This window comes from Odontesthes bonariensis, chromosome 17, assembly GCF_027942865.1.
Source record: "Odontesthes bonariensis isolate fOdoBon6 chromosome 17, fOdoBon6.hap1, whole genome shotgun sequence".
NCBI lineage: Eukaryota > Metazoa > Chordata > Actinopteri > Atheriniformes > Atherinopsidae > Odontesthes > Odontesthes bonariensis.
Window position 1 is genome coordinate 1047963 of NC_134522.1, and position 20690 is coordinate 1068652.

Below are 20690 nucleotides of genomic sequence, written 5' to 3' on the forward strand. Positions count from 1 at the left end.
ATATTTTTAATGCTTCTTGCACTCCCTGCTGCAATGCTTTTATTTTATGTAAAGCACTTTGAATTGTTTTGTACATGAAATGTGATATATAAATAAATTTGGTTTGATTTGATTTGATTTGAATGTTCCTTTAATGTCGCACCTTTGATCCCTGAAACTGCTGATTGGCCATCTCTGACAGCACGTGACCCCTCAGCTGCGCTGTCATGTGACTCCCAGCAGCGTGAGCGCGCTTATAAAGCTCCGCGGCGCCGCGCAGCTTCCGTGTCCGGGCTGTCAGCATGCAACAGCGGGTGTCCCCCCGGGCTGTGCCCGCTCTGCTCCTCCTGCTGCTGGCCGCGCAGCCTCCCTCCGGCCGGGCCTACCCGCTGGGGGATGAGGCCGGGCTGGGCAGGGTCTTTGACGGGATCGGGGGTCTGAGTGGCGGAGGGGTGAGTCCACCGTCTACTTCCTGGTGCTGGCAGAGCGCGTGCAGGAATTTATACTGATGTGTGACCCTTCATCTCTGTGTGTGCGTGCGTGTGCGCGTGCAGGCGACGTCTCGGTTACTGGTGAACTACGCGGAGCCGTACCGGAGCCAGATCCTGGACTACCTGTTCAAGGTGAGCCCCCCCCCCCCCCCCCCCCCCCCAGGTGGGCGGGTCAGAGAGAATCTGCAGGAAATTAACTGAGTTTGTTCTTCTGTTTATTTGTTTTTCTGTTTGTTTGTTTGTGTGTTTGTCTGTCTGTTTGTTTGTTGGTTGGTTTGTTTGTTTTTCTGTTTGTTTGTTTGTGTGTGTGTTTGTTTTTAATGTTTGTTTGTTTGTCTGCCGTTTTTAAGCCAAACTTCGGAGCCTCTTTGCACATCCTGAAGGTGGAGATTGGAGGAGACGCTCAGACTACAGGTGAGACCGCCTCCTCCTGCATCACGTGACCACACCTGGCTGCTCTCAACAGTCACGTGACTCCCTCGGGTTGTTTGTTTTGTCAACAACAATCTATTTTATCAGAGCTTTGAAAGACTTTTTCATCATTAAAACCATCCGTCCAACAGATGAAAGTACGGAATGTCATCAGGGTCATTTTAACATAAATAATAAATAAATCATCAGCTCAATAAATTAAATGAATATAAGTTAAACGAATGGAAACAGTTAATCTGACCATTAAAAATGTTTTAGTGTAAAGCTGTGTTACTACAGTTACTACCGCATACTACATACTGCATACTGCATACTACATACTGCATACTACATACTACATACTGCATACTGCATACTACATACTGCATACTGCATAATACATACAGCATACTGCATACTGCATACTACATACTACATACTGCATACTGCATACTACATACTACATACTGCATACTGCATACTGCATACTACATACTGCATACTGCATAATACATACAGCATACTGCATACTGTATAATACATACTGCATACTACATACTGCATACTGCATAATACATACTACATACTGCATACTACATACTGCATACTACATACTACATACTGCATACTACATACTGCATACTGCATAATACATACAGCATACAGCATACTGCATAATACATACAGCATACTGCATACTGCATACTACATACTGCATACTGCATAATACATACAGCATACTGCATAATACATACAGCATACTGCATACTACATACTACATATTGCATACTACATACTGCATACTGCATACTACATACTGCATACTGCATACTACATACTGCATACTGCATAATACATACAGCATACTGCATACTACATACTACATACTGCATACTACATACTGCATACTACATACTACATACTGCATACTGCATAATACATACTACATACTGCATACTACATACTGCATACTACATACTACATACTGCATACTACATACTGCATACTGCATAATACATACAGCATACAGCATACTGCATAATACATACAGCATACTGCATACTGCATACTACATACTGCATAATACATACAGCATACTGCATACTGCATAATACATACAGCATACTGCATACTACATACTACATATTGCATACTACATACTGCATACTGCATACTACATACTGCATACTACATATTGCATACTACATACTGCATACTGCATACTACATACTGCATACTACATACTACATACTGCATACTGCATAATACATACAGCATACTGCATACTACATACTACATACTGCATACTACATACTGCATACTACATACTGCATACTGCATATTGCATACTACATACTACATACTACATACTGCAAACTACATACTGCATACTGCATAATACATACAGCATACTGCATACTGCATAATACATACAGCATACTGCATACTACATACTACATACTTTATACTACATACTGCATACTACATACTGCATACTACATACTACATACTACATACTGCATACTGCATACTACATACTGCATACTGCATACTACATACTCATCGATCAGACAGTATTCAGAGCCGCAACGAAGCAATGGATATCCGTTTTTTTTCACAAAATAAAATACCCGTTGCCTTTTATCATATGGAAAGCCATTACCATACAATTGGTGCTTTTGTTTTGAAAACAGGAAGTGAACCTACCCTTGTTGTAGCTAGCTTGAAACTGCCGTTTTGACAGGAAATGACGATCGGCGACGTCACGTTACGTTGCATCTTGGGTAGTTTGAGTATGAGTAGTAACCTCATGATGCATACCCAACATTTCGGAGAATCTAGTATGCATCCGGGAACTTCTGCTTACTCAAACTCGCATACTAACTCAGAAAGTTAGTAGGAGAAGTATGCGGTTTGGAACACAGCTTAAGTGTTCATCGTGCTTCTCCATATTTTCATGTTTACTTCTTTTTATTTCACAGATCTGATCTTTCTTTCATGTGTTTGTTTTTATATGGATTAAATTAGTATTCCATAATGTAGATGTCACCAACACCGCCTCTTTTATGGAGCACTTTCCCGTTGCGATGCTCAGTAGCGCCACCTGCTGATGACCTTTGGTGCAGCTTTGACCTAGACTTTATATACGTTTATGATACATTTATTACCCCAGTTTGAATATTTCTGCCACATTCGTCTCTCTTATTACTGAGAAAGGGAAGATTTCAGGTTCTGATGGAAGCTGGCATTATAGAAATGCTTTGTGATTACTGAGTTATTTAAAGGTTGGTTTATGACGCCGTGCCTTTGTCAGATGGAACGGAGCCGTCACACATGCACTATGAGAACGATGAGAATTACTTCAGAGGCTACGAGTGGTGGCTGATGAAGGAGGCCAAGAAGAGGAACCCTGACATCACGCTCATAGGTAGGAGCATTTAGTCCCAGAATGAGTCACAAAAACAGCTTTTTTCACTTTATATTTAAGGTGTTTATAGTTTTTATAGTTTTTATCTTGAGTTGTGAATGTTTTAACAAATTTTGGTAGATTTTATGTTGTGTGGATGTTTTCTGTCTGGCTGCTAAACAGATCTACTTACAGGTCCGGGTATAAGTTCACCTGAGCTGAGCTCCAGCTTTGGTTCAGCAGAATGAGGCTCATATGGTCTGAACATACCTGCTTGTAGAGGCTCTGTAGACACCAAAGATGGTTGTAGATGTGGTTAAAACCCAAAGCTTCTTCCTGTAGGTTTGCCCTGGGCGTTCCCTGGTTGGGTGGGTCATGGGAAGAACTGGCCCTACGACTTCCCCGACATCACTGCCACATACGTGGTGAACTGGATCCTCGGGGCCAAGCAGTATCACGACCTGGACATCCAGTATGTTGGGGTGCGTACTACTGCACCCACTGTGGTTTAGAATTTTCAACCTCCTAGTTCAAACCTACATGAGGAATGATGCTTCTTTCTATAACAACAACTTTAACACACTAGCATCCTTCTGTTCTCTGCTAGCGTCCTTCTGTTCTCTGCTAGCTTCCTTCTGTTCTCTGCTAGCGTCCTTCTGTTCTCTGCTAGCTTCCTTCTGTTCTCTGCTAGCTTCCTTCTGTTCTCTGCTAGCGTCCTTCTGTTCTCTGCTATTATCCTTCTGTTCTCTGCTAGCTTCCTTCTGTTCTCTACTAGCTTCCTTCTGTTCTCTGCTAGCTTCCTTCTGTTCTATGCGAGTGTTCTTCTGTTCTCTACTAGCTTCCTCTTATTCTCTGCTAGCTTCCTTTTATTCTTTGCTAGCTTCCTTTTATTCTCTGCTAGCTTCCTTCTGTTCTATGCTAGCTTCCTTTTATTCTATGCTAGCTTCCTTTTATTCTCTGCTAGCTTCCTTTTATTCTCTGCTAGCTTCCTTTTATTCTCTGCTAGCTTCCTTTTATTCTCTGCTAGCTTCCTTTTATTCTCTGCTAGCTTCCTTCTGTTCTATGCTAGCTTCCTTTTATTCTATGCTAGCTTCCTTTTATTCTATGCTAGCTTCCTTTTATTCTCTGCTAGCTTCCTTCTGTTCTATGCTAACTTCCTTCTCAGCTAACAAGCCGACTGATTTTTGGTGAATTAAAGGAGGGGTTTTTTTTGTAATCAAGTCGTTCGAGTTGCTTAGTTGTAAATTAAACTGGAACCTTTTTGACAGTATTTGAGGTGAATGTGTTTGCAATGAAACTAAAATCCACTTTTGTCTGTTTTAGATTTGGAATGAGAGACAATTTGACGTGAAGTACATCAAGGTAACGCAGCCCACTCTCAGTCTGCATCTTTTAAATTTCGTTGATTTTAGCTCAGTCTGCTCTGAGCTGGGGGGAAACAGCCACTCACATTTAGCTGAGTCCCACTGGGATGTTTGAGGTTCTCTCTGGAGAACCTCAAACATCCCTCTGAGAGCGTGTGTTTGTTGCCAAGGTGCTGCGGAACATGCTGGATAGAACTGGTCTGACTGGCGTTGGCATCATCGCAGCAGACGGCGACTGGAGCGTCGCTAATTCTATGATCTCTGACCCGTATCTCAATGATTCCGTTGAGGTGATCGGGTAAGTACGGCACAAAGTGTGCTGAAAACTCTGTGAAATCGCCGGTCGAACATGTGATGCTCGGAGGGTGAAACTTTGGCTTCCTTCAGAAATCACTCGTCTTTCCTCCATTAACGCCTCGGCTGAATGTTTGTGGCTGTTCTTCCTTTCGATCATGAACTAACACGGATGTAGAACCGCCCCAGATCATGACCGGTGTTGGTGCTAATGAACTGTGCCGTGTTGCTGCCGTCACGTGAAGCAGTTTTTCCCTCTCAGCTGGTTTTAAGGCAGCGCTAACTGAGTAATTGAGCAGGTATCGAGTCTTTCTGTCCAAATGCTTCAAACACAAAACAAACATTTTTAAACACATTTCAAGTGATTTTAGACCTTAAACCCTGATGCTCAGAGACGGCACAAAGTCTGAGATCATACAGGGCCACTGGGGGCGGCCATGTTGGAATATTTCTGCTGAGTCACTGGTTGCTATGGTAATTCCCACCTTTTTCAGGGAGCTGGGAGAGCACACAGTAGACAAACGCTCGCTGTGTGAAAACTACGAGTTGGATTGGAAAGGTTCTGTAACTGTGAGCTGCAGAAACTTGTCCTGGACACAAAGATGTATTTTTATTAATCTGCTGTGTGTTTTATAGTTTTTATGGCAGGTTAAAGAGACCCGTCTCCTCGAAATCTGAGGAGAAAACTCAGATATAATGGGAGTAAATTGGAGTTTGGGGGGATCTGAAATTAAACTGTAAGGCCTGACACTGTCACACTGGGTGAAATAGGACAAAAATACCTATGTTTTGACGTATAAACTGTATATGTAGAGGAGAAACTGGTTTGAAACCTAGGTATTTCCAAATTCCTAGGTTTGGATGTATGTAAATTGTGTAAAAACTGTAAAAGATATGAAAATAGAGATTCTGTCACCAAAAATCCAACTTTTAGTGACCTGTTTAAGCTTTGAATGATGGTTAAGTATGTTTGAGCTACAGGACTCTAAGGAGGACCCGGTTTACTCGTTTGGTTTGGTGAACTTCCATTGTTCTCTATGGGGATTTTTCTCCTAAAAACACCAAATAAACCAAAAACGATAGCATGCTGTTCCCCCTCAGAGCCTGGATGGGGCAGTTTGTGTAGATTGAGGATGATCAAGAGCAGGTTATCACTGTGGCAGAAGTGCTGTTGGATCATTTAAGTGGAACATTAATGGGCCCAGTACAGAACCCTGAGGCATCCCACAGGGCAGGCAAAACGCAGAATCTCTGCTTCTGTTCTTTTGTTCTGATGGATCCATGTTGGGTTTCTGAAGTATTTTAAAAGGATTCAGCTTTCTACAACAGAACATTCCTCATGGTCGCCTCCAGATGAGTGAAAACGGGACATAAATCGGCTTTAACTCAGAAACGGTCCTTCGGGTCGGAGCTTCACGTGTTGGCTGCACATGTCAGGTTGTCGGAGCTGTGAACGTCTGTGTTTTCCTCTCCATTTCCCGGTGCGACCGTCACCAGCTGCTGCGGTACACTCTGGATAAGTTTGGCCTGGAGCGGGTCAGGATCATAGCCAGCGACAACCTGTGGGAGCCCATTGCCCTGTCGCTGCTGCTCGACCCCGAGCTCAGCAGAGCCGTAGACGTGATAGGGTAGGAGCCCCGTGCGTGGGCGCTGCTTTCATGCTCGCCGTCTGTCTCCATCTTGTTGCTTTCTAACGCTGAGGTGTGGTGTGACGGCTGATTCCGCCTTTACTAACAGGAATGCGGTTTCTCAGGGTTAGGGTTAGGGTACTGTTGTGGATTTTTTTTCTATCAAAGCGGGTAAGAAGGCTACTCAAAAATAATAAGAGAAAATCCAGATTTTTTCTTTCTTTAAGTTTATTCAAAGGCATACAACGTTTGAAGTCTCTTGTCTGAGCGCTCAGAACAAAGAGCCAAGAATACAATCAACACATTCATTATAAACCCTAAGCGGGGGGCCGGGGGGGGGAGGGGGGGTTATCTCAAAGAACAAATAGCCCCCTTACTCTGTTCAGGATCTAAGATAACAAAGAGGATTACGAGGTAGCCCCTTTACGATCCCCTGAGCTAAACTCCCCAGGAAGTGTCAACCATGAACCTCCTCCTGATGAATTTAGAACCTGTTTCCCTTAAATGACCAAACAAAAGGATCACAGGGTGAATGGGGTCATAGAAAAGTCAACGGACTTTTAAAACCAGATGGGCAAATAAGAATTTCCCATCTCAGTACCCTTACCCTAGGGTTGGGGTACCCTAACCCAAACCCTTTACTAACAGGAATGCAGTGTCTCAGGGTTAGGATACCCTTACCCTAGGGTTGGGGTACCCTTACCCTAACCCGGAGCTTGTGTTGATCAGGGCTCACTACCCGGGCACCACCACCTTGGCGCAGGCTCTGAAGACGCAGAAGAAGCTGTGGTCATCGGAGGACTACAGCACCTTCAACGATGAGGTGGGCGGAGGCTGCTGGGCCCGCATCCTCAACCAGAACTACGTCAACGGACACATGACCTCGTAAGGACGCACACAAACACGCCGGCTTTCGCACAATGACGAAGCCGCCTGGTTAACGGTGAACCGTCCCGCAGCACCATCTCCTGGAACCTGGTGGCGAGCTACTACGAGGAGCTGCCGTTCGGCCGGGACGGGCTGATGACGGCGCAGGAACCCTGGAGCGGGAACTATGTGGTGGAGTCCCCCATCTGGATCACAGGTCTGCATCCGACACAGAAACCGAACCGATTCAGAAGTCCTCTGTAAAATAAAGATCAGTATGAAGGTTTATCCGTCATCTCAGAGTAACAGTAACAGTTTGTGTCAGTTCTGGTTATGAACTAAGCGTAGTCATAGTTTATTTATTTATAGAGAGAGGTGGGCTGTTCCACAGCTTACTGAGAAGGCTCGAGCTCTGATAAATAAGGTGGTGCCGAACCATTCACACATTAAAAATCCATTAATAAAACCTTAAACTGAATCCTAACATTAACAGGCAGACGGTGTAATGCAGCATTTTGAACGACCTGCAAACGGTGCCATGCTGTCTGGTCAAGCCCAACAAACAAGGAACAATAGTACAATAATCTAAACGTGACGTAATAAAAGTGCAAATTAATCTTTCAAGGACATTTCCTGGAAGAAAAGCTTTCGCTTTTACGAACAGTCTGAGTTGAAAGAAGCTTGTCTAATCTATATGGGATATCTGTTTATCAAACCTAAAGTTACTCCCTAGGATAAGGTTCCTCGCTAAAGGACGACAATGAAACTTAAGGGAGCCAATGGCGCCGTCACATCCATCCGGCAGATGAATGAAGATGATGACAGATGTGTGACAGATGTGTGACAGATGGATGACAGATGTGTGACAGAAGATGACAGATGGTGACAGATGTGTGACAGATGATGACAGATGTGTGACAGATGTGTGACAGAAGATGACAGATGTGTGACAGATGTGTGACAGATGATGACAGATGTGTGACAGATGGATGACAGATGTGACAGATGTGTGACAGATGATGACAGATGGTGACAGATGTGTGACAGATGATGACAGATGTGTGACAGATGTGTGACAGAAGATGACAGATGTGTGACAGATGTGTGACAGATGGATGACAGATGTGTGACAGAAGATGACAGATGGTGACAGATGTGTGACAGATGATGACAGATGTGTGACAGATGTGTGACAGAAGATGACAGATGTGTGACAGATGTGTGACAGATGATGACAGATGTGTGACAGATGGATGACAGATGTGACAGATGTGTGACAGATGATGACAGATGGTGACAGATGTGTGACAGATGATGACAGATGTGTGACAGATGTGTGACAGAAGATGACAGATGTGTGACAGATGTGTGACAGAAGATGACAGATGGTGACAGATGTGTGACAGATGGATGACAGATGTGTGACAGATGGATGACAGATGTGTGACAGAAGATGACAGATGTGTGACAGATGTGTGACAGATGTGTGACAAAAGATGACAGATGTGTGAAAGAAGATGACAGATGTGTGACAGATGTGTGACAGATGTGTGACAAAAGATGACAGATGTGTGACAGAAGATGACAGATGGATGACAGATGTGTGACAGATGTGTGACAGAAGATGACAGATGTGTGACAGAAGATGACAGATGATGACAGATGTGTGACAGATGTGTGACAGAAGATGACAGATGGATGACAGATGTGTGACAGATGTGTGACAGAAGATGACAGATGTGTGACAGAAGATGACAGATGTGTGACAGAAGATGACGGATGATGACAGATGTGTGACAGATGTGTGACAGATGGATGACAGATGTGTGACAGATGTGTGACAGATGTGTGACAGAAGATGACAGATGGTGACAGATGTGTGACAGATGTGTGACAGAAGATGACAGATGTGTGACAGATGGATGACAGATGTGTGACAGATGTATGACAGATGGATGACAGATGTGTGACAGAAGATGACAGATGTGTGACAGATGTGTGACAGATGTGTGACATGATGTGTGACAGAAGATGACAGATGATGATAGATGTGTGACAGATGATGACAGATGTGTGACAGATTATGGCAGATGTGTGACAGATGTTGACAGATGTGTGACAGAAGATGACAGATGTGGGACAGATGTGGGACAGATGATGACAGATGTGTGACAGATGTGTGACAGATTATGGCAGATGTGTGACAGATGTGTGACAGATGGATGACAGATGTGTGACAGATGTGTGACAGATGTGTGACAGATGTGGGACAGATGATGACAGTGTGACAGATGTGTGACAGATGTGTGACAGATGTGTGACAGATGTGTGACAGATGTGGGACAGATGATGACAGTGTGACAGATGATGACAGATGTGTGACAGATGTGGGACAGATGATGACAGATGTGTGACAGATGGATGACAGATGTGTGACAGATGTGTGACAGATGGATGACAGATGTGTGACAGATGTGTGACAGAAGATGACAGATGGTGACAGATGTGTGACAGATGATGACAGATGTGACAGATGTGTGACAGATGTGTGGCAGATGTGTGACAGATGATGACAGATGTGTGACAGATGTGTGACAGAAGATGACAGATGTGTGACAGAAGATGACAGATGTGACAGATGTGTGACAGATGGATGACAGATGTGTGACAGATGGATGACAGATGTGACAGATGTGTGACAGATGGTGACAGATGTGTGACAGATTATGACAGATGTGACAGATGTGTGACAGATGTGTGGCAGATGTGTGACAGATGATGACAGATGTGTGACAGATGTGTGACAGAAGATGACAGATGTGTGACAGAAGATGACAGATGGTGACAGATGTGTGACAGATGTGTGACAGATGGATGACAGATGTGTGACAGATGTGTGACAGAAGATGACAGATGGTGACAGATGTGTGACAGATGATGACAGATGTGTGACAGAAGATGACAGATGGTGACAGATGTGTGACAGAAGATGACAGATGTGTGACAGATGGATGACAGATGTGACAGATGATGACAGATGTGACAGATGATGACAGATGTGTGGCAGATGTGTGACAGATGATGACAGATGTGTGACAGATGTGTGACAGAAGATGACAGATGTGTGACAGAAGATGACAGATGTGTGACAGAAGATGACAGATGTGTGACAGATGTGTGACAGATGTATGACAGATGGATGACAGATGTGTGACAGAAGATGACAGATGTGTGACAGATGTGTGACAGATGGATGACAGATGTGTGACAGATGTGTGACAGAAGATGACAGATGTGTGACAGAAGATGACAGATGTGTGACAGAAGATGACAGATGTGACAGATGTGTGACAGATGTGTGACAGAAGATGACAGATGTGTGACAGAAGATTACAGATGATGACAGATGGATGACAGATGTGTGACAGATGTGTGACAGAAGATGACAGATGATGACAGATGTGTGACAGAAGATGACAGATGGTGACAGATGTGTGACAGATGTGTGACAGATGTGTGACAGATGGATGACAGATGTGTGACAGATGTGTGACAGATGTGTGACAGATGTGTGACAGATGTGTGACAGATGTGTGACAGATGGATGACAGATGTGTGACAGATGTGTGACAGATGGATGACAGATGTGTGACAGATGTGTGACAGATGGATGACAGATGTGTGACAGATGGATGACAGATGTGTGACAGATGTGTGACAGATGGATGACAGATGTGTGACAGATGTGTGACAGATGGATGACAGATGTGTGACAGATGGATGACAGATGTGTGACAGATGTGTGACATGATGTGTGACAGAAGATGACAGATGGTGACAGATGTGTGACAGATGTGTGACAGAAAATGACAGATGTGTGACAGATGATGACAGATGTGTGACAGAAGATGACAGATGTGTGACAGATGTGTGACAGATGTGTGACAGATGTGTGACAGATGTGTGACAGAAGATGACAGATGTGTGACAGATGATGACAGATGTGTGACAGATGATGACAGATGTGTGACAGATGTGTGACAGATGTGTGACAGATTATGGCAGATGTGTGACAGATGTGTGACAGATGTGTGACAGATGTGTGACAGAAGATGACAGATGGTGACAGATGTGTGACAGATGTGTGACAGATGTGTGACAGATGGATGACAGATGTGTGACAGATGTGTGACAGAAGATGACAGATGGTGACAGATGTGTGACAGATGATGACAGATGTGTGACAGATGGATGACAGATGTGACAGATGTGTGACAGATGGTGACAGATGTGTGACAGATTATGACAGATGATGACAGATGTGTGACAGATGTGTGACAGAAGATGACAGATGTGTGACAGAAGATGACAGATGGTGACAGATGTGTGACAGATGTGTGACAGATGTGTGACAGATGGATGACAGATGTGTGACAGATGTGTGACAGAAGATGACAGATGGTGACAGATGTGTGACAGATGATGACAGATGTGTGACAGAAGATGACAGATGGTGACAGATGTGTGACAGATGGATGACAGATGTGTGACAGATGTGTGACAGAAGATGACAGATGATGACAGATGTGACAGATGATGACAGATGTGTGGCAGATGTGTGACAGATGATGACAGATGTGTGACAGATGTGTGACAGAAGATGACAGATGTGTGACAGAAGATGACAGATGTGTGACAGAAGATGACAGATGTGTGACAGATGTGTGACAGATGGATGACAGATGTGTGACAGAAGATGACAGATGTGTGACAGATGTGTGACAGATGGATGACAGATGTGTGACAGATGTGTGACAGAAGATGACAGATGTGTGACAGAAGATGACAGATGTGTGACAGAAGATGACAGATGTGACAGATGTGTGACAGATGTGTGACAGAAGATGACAGATGTGTGACAGATGTGTGACAGAAGATGACAGATGTGTGACAGAAGATTACAGATGATGACAGATGGATGACAGATGTGTGACAGATGTGTGACAGAAGATGACAGATGATGACAGATGTGTGACAGAAGATGACAGATGGTGACAGATGTGTGACAGATGTGTGACAGATGTGTGACAGATGGATGACAGATGTGTGACAGATGTGTGACAGATGTGTGACAGATGTGTGACAGATGGATGACAGATGTGTGACAGATGTGTGACAGATGGATGACAGATGACAGATGTGTGACAGATGGTGACAGATGTGTGACAGATGTGTGACAGATGTGTGACAGATGTGTGACAGATGGATGACAGATGTGTGACAGATGTGTGACATGATGTGTGACAGAAGATGACAGATGGTGACAGATGTGTGACAGATGGATGACAGATTATGACAGATGTGTGACAGATGATGACAGATGTGTGACAGAAGATGACAGATGTGTGACAGATGTGTGACAGATGTGTGACAGATGTGTGACAGAAGATGACAGATGTGTGACAGATGATGACAGATGTGTGACAGATGTGTGACAGATGTGTGACAGATGTGTGACAGATGTGTGACAGAAGATGACAGATGTGTGACAGATGTGTGACAGATGTGTGACAGATGTGTGACAGATGTGTGACAGATGATGACAGATGTGTGACAGATGTGTGACAGATGTGTGACAGATGTGTGACAGATGTGTGACAGATTATGGCAGATGTGTGACAGATGTGTGACAGATGTGTGACAGATTATGGCAGATGTGTGACAGATGTGTGACAGATGTGTGACAGATGTGTGACAGATGATGACAGATGTGGGACAGATGTGGGACAGATGATAACAGTGTGACAGATGATGACAGATGTGTGACAGATGTGTGACAGATGATGACAGATGTGGGACAGATGTGGGACAGATGATGGCAGATGATAACAGTGTGACAGATGATGACAGATGTGTGACAGATGTGGGACAGATGATGACAGTGTGACAGATGATGACAGATGTGTGACAGATGGTGACAGATGTGTGACAGATGTGGGACAGATGATGACAGATGTGTGACAGATGTGGGACAGATGATGACAGATGTGTGACAGATGTGGGACAGATGATGACAGTGTGACAGATGATGACAGATGTGTGACAGATGTGACAGATGTGGGACAGATGATGACAGATGTGTGACAGATGTGTGACAGATGTGTGACAGATGATGACAGATGTGTGACATGTGGGACAGATGATGACAGTGTGACAGATGATGACAGATGTGTGACAGATGGTGACAGATGTGTGACAGATGATGACAGATGTGTGACAGATGTGTGACAGATGTGTGACAGATGTGTGACAGATGTGTGACAGATGGATGACAGATGTGTTACAGATGTGTGACAGATGGGTGACAGATGTGTGACAGATGTGTGACAGATGTGTGACAGATGTGTGACAGATGGATGACAGATGTGTGACAGATGTGTGACAGATGGATGACAGATGTGTGACAGATGTGTGACAGATGGATGACAGATGTGTGACAGATGGATGACAGATGTGTGACATGATGTGTGACAGAAGATGACAGATGGTGACAGATGTGTGACAGATGTGTGACAGAAAATGACAGATGTGTGACAGATGGATGACAGATTATGACAGATGTGTGACAGATGTGTGACAGAAAATGACAGATGTGTGACAGATGTGTGACAGATGATGACAGATGTGTGACAGAAGATGACAGATGTGTGACAGATGTGTGACAGATGTGTGACAGAAGATGACAGATGTGTGACAGATGATGACAGATGTGTGACAGATGATGACAGATGTGTGACAGATGTGTGACAGATGTGTGACAGATGTGTGACAGATTATGGCAGATGTGTGACAGATGTGTGACAGATGTGTGACAGATGTGTGACAGATGTGTGACAGAAGATGACAGATGGTGACAGATGTGTGACAGATGTGTGACAGATGTGTGACAGATGGATGACAGATGTGTGACAGATTTGTGACAGAAGATGACAGATGGTGACAGATGTGTGACAGATGATGACAGATGTGTGACAGATGGATGACAGATGTGACAGATGTGTGACAGATGGTGACAGATGTGTGACAGATTATGACAGATGATGACAGATGTGTGACAGATGTGTGACAGAAGATGACAGATGTGTGACAGAAGATGACAGATGGTGACAGATGTGTGACAGATGTGTGACAGATGGATGACAGATGTGTGACAGATGTGTGACAGAAGATGACAGATGGTGACAGATGTGTGACAGATGATGACAGATGTGTGACAGAAGATGACAGATGGTGACAGATGTGTGACAGATGGATGACAGATGTGTGACAGATGTGTGACAGAAGATGACAGATGATGACAGATGTGACAGATGATGACAGATGTGTGGCAGATGTGTGACAGATGATGACAGATGTGTGACAGATGTGTGACAGATGGATGACAGATGTGTGACAGAAGATGACAGATGTGTGACAGATGGATGACAGATGTGTGACAGATGTGTGACAGAAGATGACAGATGTGTGACAGAAGATGACAGATGTGACAGATGTGTGACAGATGTGTGACAGATGTGTGACAGAAGATGACAGATGTGTGACAGATGTGTGACAGATGTGTGACAGATGTGTGACAGATGGATGACAGATGTGTGACAGATGGATGACAGATGTGTGACAGATGTGTGACAGATGGATGACAGATGTGTGACAGATGTGTGACAGAAGATGACAGATGATGACAGATGTGTGACAGATGGTGACAGATGTGTGACAGATGTGTGACAGATGATGACAGATGTGTGACAGATGTGTGACAGATGTGTGACAGATGTGTGACAGATGGATGACAGATGTGTGACAGATGGATGACAGATGTGTGACAGATGTGTGACAGATGGCTGACAGATGTGTGACAGATGTGTGACAGATGGATGACAGATGTGTGACAGATGGATGACAGATGTGTGACAGATGTGTGACATGATGTGTGACAGAAGATGACAGATGGTGACAGATGTGTGACAGATGGATGACAGATTATGACAGATGTGTGACAGAAGATGACAGATGTGTGACAGATGTGTGACAGATGTGTGACAGATGTGTGACAGAAGATGACAGATGTGTGACAGATGATGACAGATGTGTGACAGATGATGACAGATGTGTGACAGATGTGTGACAGATGTGTGACAGATGTGTGACAGATTATGGTAGATGTGTGACAGATGTGTGACAGATGTGTGACAGATGTGTGACAGATGTGTGACAGATGATGACAGATGTGGGACAGATGTGGGACAGATGATAACAGTGTGACAGATGATGACAGATGTGTGACAGATGTGTGACAGATGATGACAGATGTGGGACAGATGTGGGACAGATGATGGCAGATGATAACAGTGTGACAGATGATGACAGATGTGTGACAGATGTGGGACAGATGATGACAGTGTGACAGATGATGACAGATGTGTGACAGATGATGACAGATGTGTGACAGATGTGACAGATGTGGGACAGATGATGACAGATGTGTGACAGATGTGTGACAGATGTGTGACAGATGATGACAGATGTGTGACATGTGGGACAGATGATGACAGTGTGACAGATGATGACAGATGTGTGACAGATGGTGACAGATGTGTGACAGATGATGACAGATGTGTGACAGATGGTGACAGATGTGTGACAGATGTGTGACAGATGGGCTGCACGGTGGTGTGGTGGTTAGCACTGTTGCCTCACAGCAAGAAGGTTCCAGGTTCAACACCCAGCTGGGGCCTTTCTGTGTGGAGTTTGCATGTTCTCCCCGTGTATGCGTGGGTTCTCTCCGGGTACTCCGGCTTCCTCCCACTGTCCAAAAAATCATGCATGTTAGGTTGACCACCTGCCGGTGGTGGTCGGAGGGGCCGGTGCATGGCAGCCTCGCCTCCGTCAGTGTGCCCCAGGGCAGCTGTGGCTACAATTCAGTAGTCTGCCACCATCAGCATAGCACTTTGAGATTCCGTATGAAATGAAAAGTGCTTTACAAATGTAATTGATTATTATTATTATTAGATGATGACAGATGTGGGACAGATGTTGACGGGCGGCTCTGCTTCTAGCCCATAGCACACAGTTCGCTCAGCCCGGATGGACGTACCTGCAGACGGTCGGACATCTGACGCAGGGAGGAAGCTACGTCGCCCTGACCGACAGGAAGGGAAACCTCACCGTTGTCATAGAAACCATGGTGAGTAGGTGGCAGTTTGATGCGTTAAAGAATGAATCCCTGCAGCGCCGGATGCTTCCTGAAGAGTTTGTAGAAACACCTGGAGAAACCTTCCGTTCGCCTCCTGTTTGGATGGATTTTATGCTGCTTTTAGATGTTTTAACTGACAGTTCAGCAGCTTTCTGTCTTAAAGGAGCTGTAATGTGTAACTGGCCCAGTTCTGATGCCCTCAGGGCGGCAACAAGGAAACAAGCACTGATGATCGTTATTCTGATTATATAATAATCATATATTAATTATAATTAATATATGATTAAGAGATTATTGATATTTATTAATAATCATAATTTATTATTATAATAATATAATTATATTATTATAATTATTATTAATAATTGTATATTATATAATTTATTATTATAAGTTTATTATTATCATTTATTATTATTATAATAGTATAATTATAATTATTATTATATTATATATATTATTATTATTACTCTTAATCATATATTAATTATAATTAATATCTGATTAATATTTATTAATAATCATAATTTATTATTATAATAATTTAATTATATAATTTATTATTATAATAATATAATGATATTATTAATAATCATATATTATATAATTTATTATTATTTATCTGTGTCTGACATGTTGTTTCTCTGCTGTTTCCTTCAGACTCACGATCACTCGGTCTGCATCCGCCCTCCTCTTCCTCCCTTCAGCGTGACGCCTCAGAATGCAACTTTCCAGCTGAAAGGATCCTTTGTGAGTCCATAGAGCTCCTCATCATCATCATCATCATCATCATCATCCTCAGGCGTGCAGCGACGCTGTTCTCTTACTCATCTTCTCTCATCTTCAGGCCTCCATCACGGAGCTGCAGGTTTGGCGCTCGCAGTTCAACTTCCAGACCAAGCAGCCGTCCTTCCTGGAGAAGCTGCCCCCAGTGAAGGTAACGCCTCGGAGACTCTGAGGAGGACGTGTGGCCGGCCTTGTGTTGACCTGTTTCTGATGTCTGCAGCTGGTGAACGGGTCTTTCACTCTGAATCTGTCCGAAGACGAGGTTTACACGCTCACCACCGTGACCATGGGACGGAAAGGCCGCCACCCCGAGCCGCCGCCGTCAGCCCGCTTCCCTAAAGTCTACAAGGACGACTTCAACGTCCGTAAGTGCAGACAGAAGCAGCAATAACTGACTTAAAACACAGATTTAATTAAAAAAAACAGTTAATTCATTATGATTATTTTTCCTTTTTTATATGAAATAAGATTATTTTAATTTCACTTTTAAGTGAAATAATTTATTTCTACATAAAAAAAACGAAACGATGACTTAGAAAATAAATGGATAAGAATAAAAGAATAAAAATATTTTTAATCAGCCGATTTAATTTTCTGAAAAAAAATCATTATTTTTTTATGGGCAAAATTATTGTCAAAAATCTAAATATTTAAATGAACCTTAAAATTTTTTTCTTATTAATCTGCTGAAAATATTCAAACAATTTCACTGATTAAAAAAAAAAAATTAATTAAAGACGCAAATTGTTTAAAATTTGGATTTATTTTTCCTGATGAGTAAAAAACACCAAACAGGTAAGAATGTAATGTTAACTTAGAAAATAAATGGATAAGAATAAAAGAATAAAAACTTCCATAAAGTTAAAAAATGTTAAATTAGCTGATTTTAATTTTCTAAAAAAATTGTCTAAACTCAAACTCAAAATATTTAAAATGAACCTAAAAAAAAACAATTTCTTATTAATCTGCTGAAAATATTCAAACAATTTCCCTGATTTTAAATTTTTTTTTTAAATTTGGTTTATTTTTTCTGAGTAAAAAACACCAAACAAGATAAACTTTGGTTAAAGGTTCAAATGAAATAAATTCGTTCAGTTTTGTTTTTAAAGCGTAAACAGATTCATTCAGTTTTACTGAGTCCGGTTCATTCAGCTTATTAAAAACTAAATTAAGTCAAAGCCGACTTGTTCTGTTGTCATAGCGACGGCTCAGAGGACGGTTGTCAGCGGTAACCAGGTGGCGTTTTCTGGCCGCTCTCTGCAGGAAACCCTCCGTTCTCAGAGGCTCCGCACTTCGCCGACCAGACGGGCGTGTTCGAGTACCACGCCAACCTCAGCGACCCCGGCGCGCACGTCTTCACCCTCCGGCAGGTCGTGATGCAGCGGCCCGTCACCTGGGCAACGGACGCCGACCAGACCGTCAGCGTCATCGGGGACTATCGGTGGTGAGGCCGGTTCTGTGACCGCAGAACTCTGATAACTGATGGATTCTGCAGGTTCTGATGGGTTCTGTTGGGTTCTGTGTGCGCCGCAGGCAGAACGTGACGGTCACCTGTGACGTCTTCATGGAGAGCGTTCGTGGCGGCGGCGCCTTCGTGGCGGCGCGGGTGGATAAAGGCGGCCAGGCGGTCCGCAGCGCCAAAGGAGTCTTCTTCTGGGTTTTTACTGACGGAACCTACAAGGTTACCAACGACCTGGGTCAGTGATCTGTGTCTTTAGAACAAAGTTCTGTTGGGTTCTGATGGGTTCTGTTGGGTTCTGATGGGCTCTGTTGGGTTCTGATGGGTTCTGTTGGGCTCTGATGGTGGGTTCTGATGGGTTCTGATGGTTTCTGATGGGCTCTGTTGGGTTCTGATGGATTCTGGTGGGTTCTGATGAGCTCTGTTGGGTTCTGTTGGGTTCTGATGGGCTCTGTTGGGTTCTGATGGGTTCTGTTGGGCTCTGATGGTGGGTTCTGATGGGTTCTGATGAGCTCTGGTGGGTTCTGTTGGGTTCTGATGGGTTCTGATGAGCTCTGTTGGGTTCTGTTGGGTTCTGATGGGTTATTTTGGGTTCTGATGGGTTCTGATGGGTTCCGTTTTGTCTCCAGCGGGACAGACGGTGCTGGCGGAGGGCCGGGCCGGTACCGGAGCGCACGTCTGGCACACCTTGTCGCTCACTGTGCAGGTAAGCAGCTGATTGGTCGTGCACGGAGGGCGCCGGGCAGCGGAGTAACGTGTCCCGTCTCCCCCGCAGGGTCAGAGCGCCTCCGGGACGCTGGACGGAACGCCGCTGTGGAAGAACGTCGTGGTTCCCACGCCGAAGAACGGCTGGGCGGCCATAGGAACGCGCTCCTTTGAGCTGGCCCAGTTCGATAACTTCGCCGTGTCGGCGGAATGAAGCTAGACCTGAATCCTCCCAATGAGCTTTACACTGTTGGTTTTAACTGTTTTAAATGTTTTAAATGTTTTAAATTAATGTAACTCTGTGGAATCAAACCTGAACTTTGTTAATTCAATTAAAAAACTGTTTTGACTTGAGTTATTTATGGTCATAAATCTCAGAACATTCTAGATTCAAACCTGAGCTGAACACGATGCAGATTCATTATTCAACATAACCTTTATTCATATAAAAATGTTTACAGTCTGTTTTAAACATGTTGAAGTTCAGACTGAATCACTTAAGTTTCTCCGACTGTTAGAAAATTTAGAAAACTTTGGACACTTTTCGGCAAGAAACACAGGTGATCCTCCTCCTTTCCTGTTACCGCTCTTTCTGCAGTCTCTGTCTGTGTTCGAAACCGCATACTTCCATACTACATACTCATCGATCAGACAGTATGCACAGCGTTTACCCACAATGCATTGCGCTCCTGCCCGAGCCAAAATCAGCCGGCCTGAAGCTGATTTCTCTTAAACTCTAAACTCTGTAAACTTTAGCAACATTTGAAACATTTTCAGGTGAGAAAGTAGTCGTTTAGATCCCCAACGTGTTGAAAACCTGACAAAATACCGGCTATTTACTATTTTGTTCCCACGAATTCGGTGCTACTAAAGCTAGCCGCAGTGAGCTAACGCACTTCCGGTTTTTTTCACAAAATAAAATAGCCGTTGCCTTTTATCATAGGGAAAGCCATTACCATACAATTGGTGCTTTTGTTTTGAAAACAGGAAGTGAACCTACCCTCGTTGTAGCTAGCTTGAAACTGCCGTTTTGACAGGAAATGACG

At 43.7% G+C, this 20690-nt stretch overlaps 1 protein-coding gene across 2 annotated transcripts; it reads left to right on the forward strand.

Annotated features, from left to right (window-relative positions):
- Positions 1-251: 251 nt before the first annotated feature.
- On the forward strand, positions 252-19998 carry LOC142366047 (galactocerebrosidase-like). 2 transcript variants are annotated; one of them, XM_075447837.1, is made up of 17 exons: positions 252-431; positions 534-602; positions 821-884; positions 3196-3309; positions 3631-3770; positions 4612-4650; positions 4823-4950; positions 7304-7459; positions 7534-7658; positions 16558-16685; positions 17355-17444; positions 17542-17631; positions 17701-17845; positions 18744-18924; positions 19014-19177; positions 19569-19645; positions 19715-19998. In XM_075447837.1, exons 1-17 carry the CDS (start codon positions 282-284, stop codon positions 19856-19858), a joined length of 2004 nt encoding a protein of 667 aa, XP_075303952.1. In that variant the 5' UTR covers positions 252-281; the 3' UTR covers positions 19859-19998. The 2 variants fall into 2 exon arrangements, with proteins under 2 accessions (XP_075303952.1, XP_075303951.1); XM_075447836.1 differs by lacking the exon at positions 4823-4950 and adding an exon at positions 6444-6574.
- Positions 19999-20690: the final 692 nt, after the last annotated feature.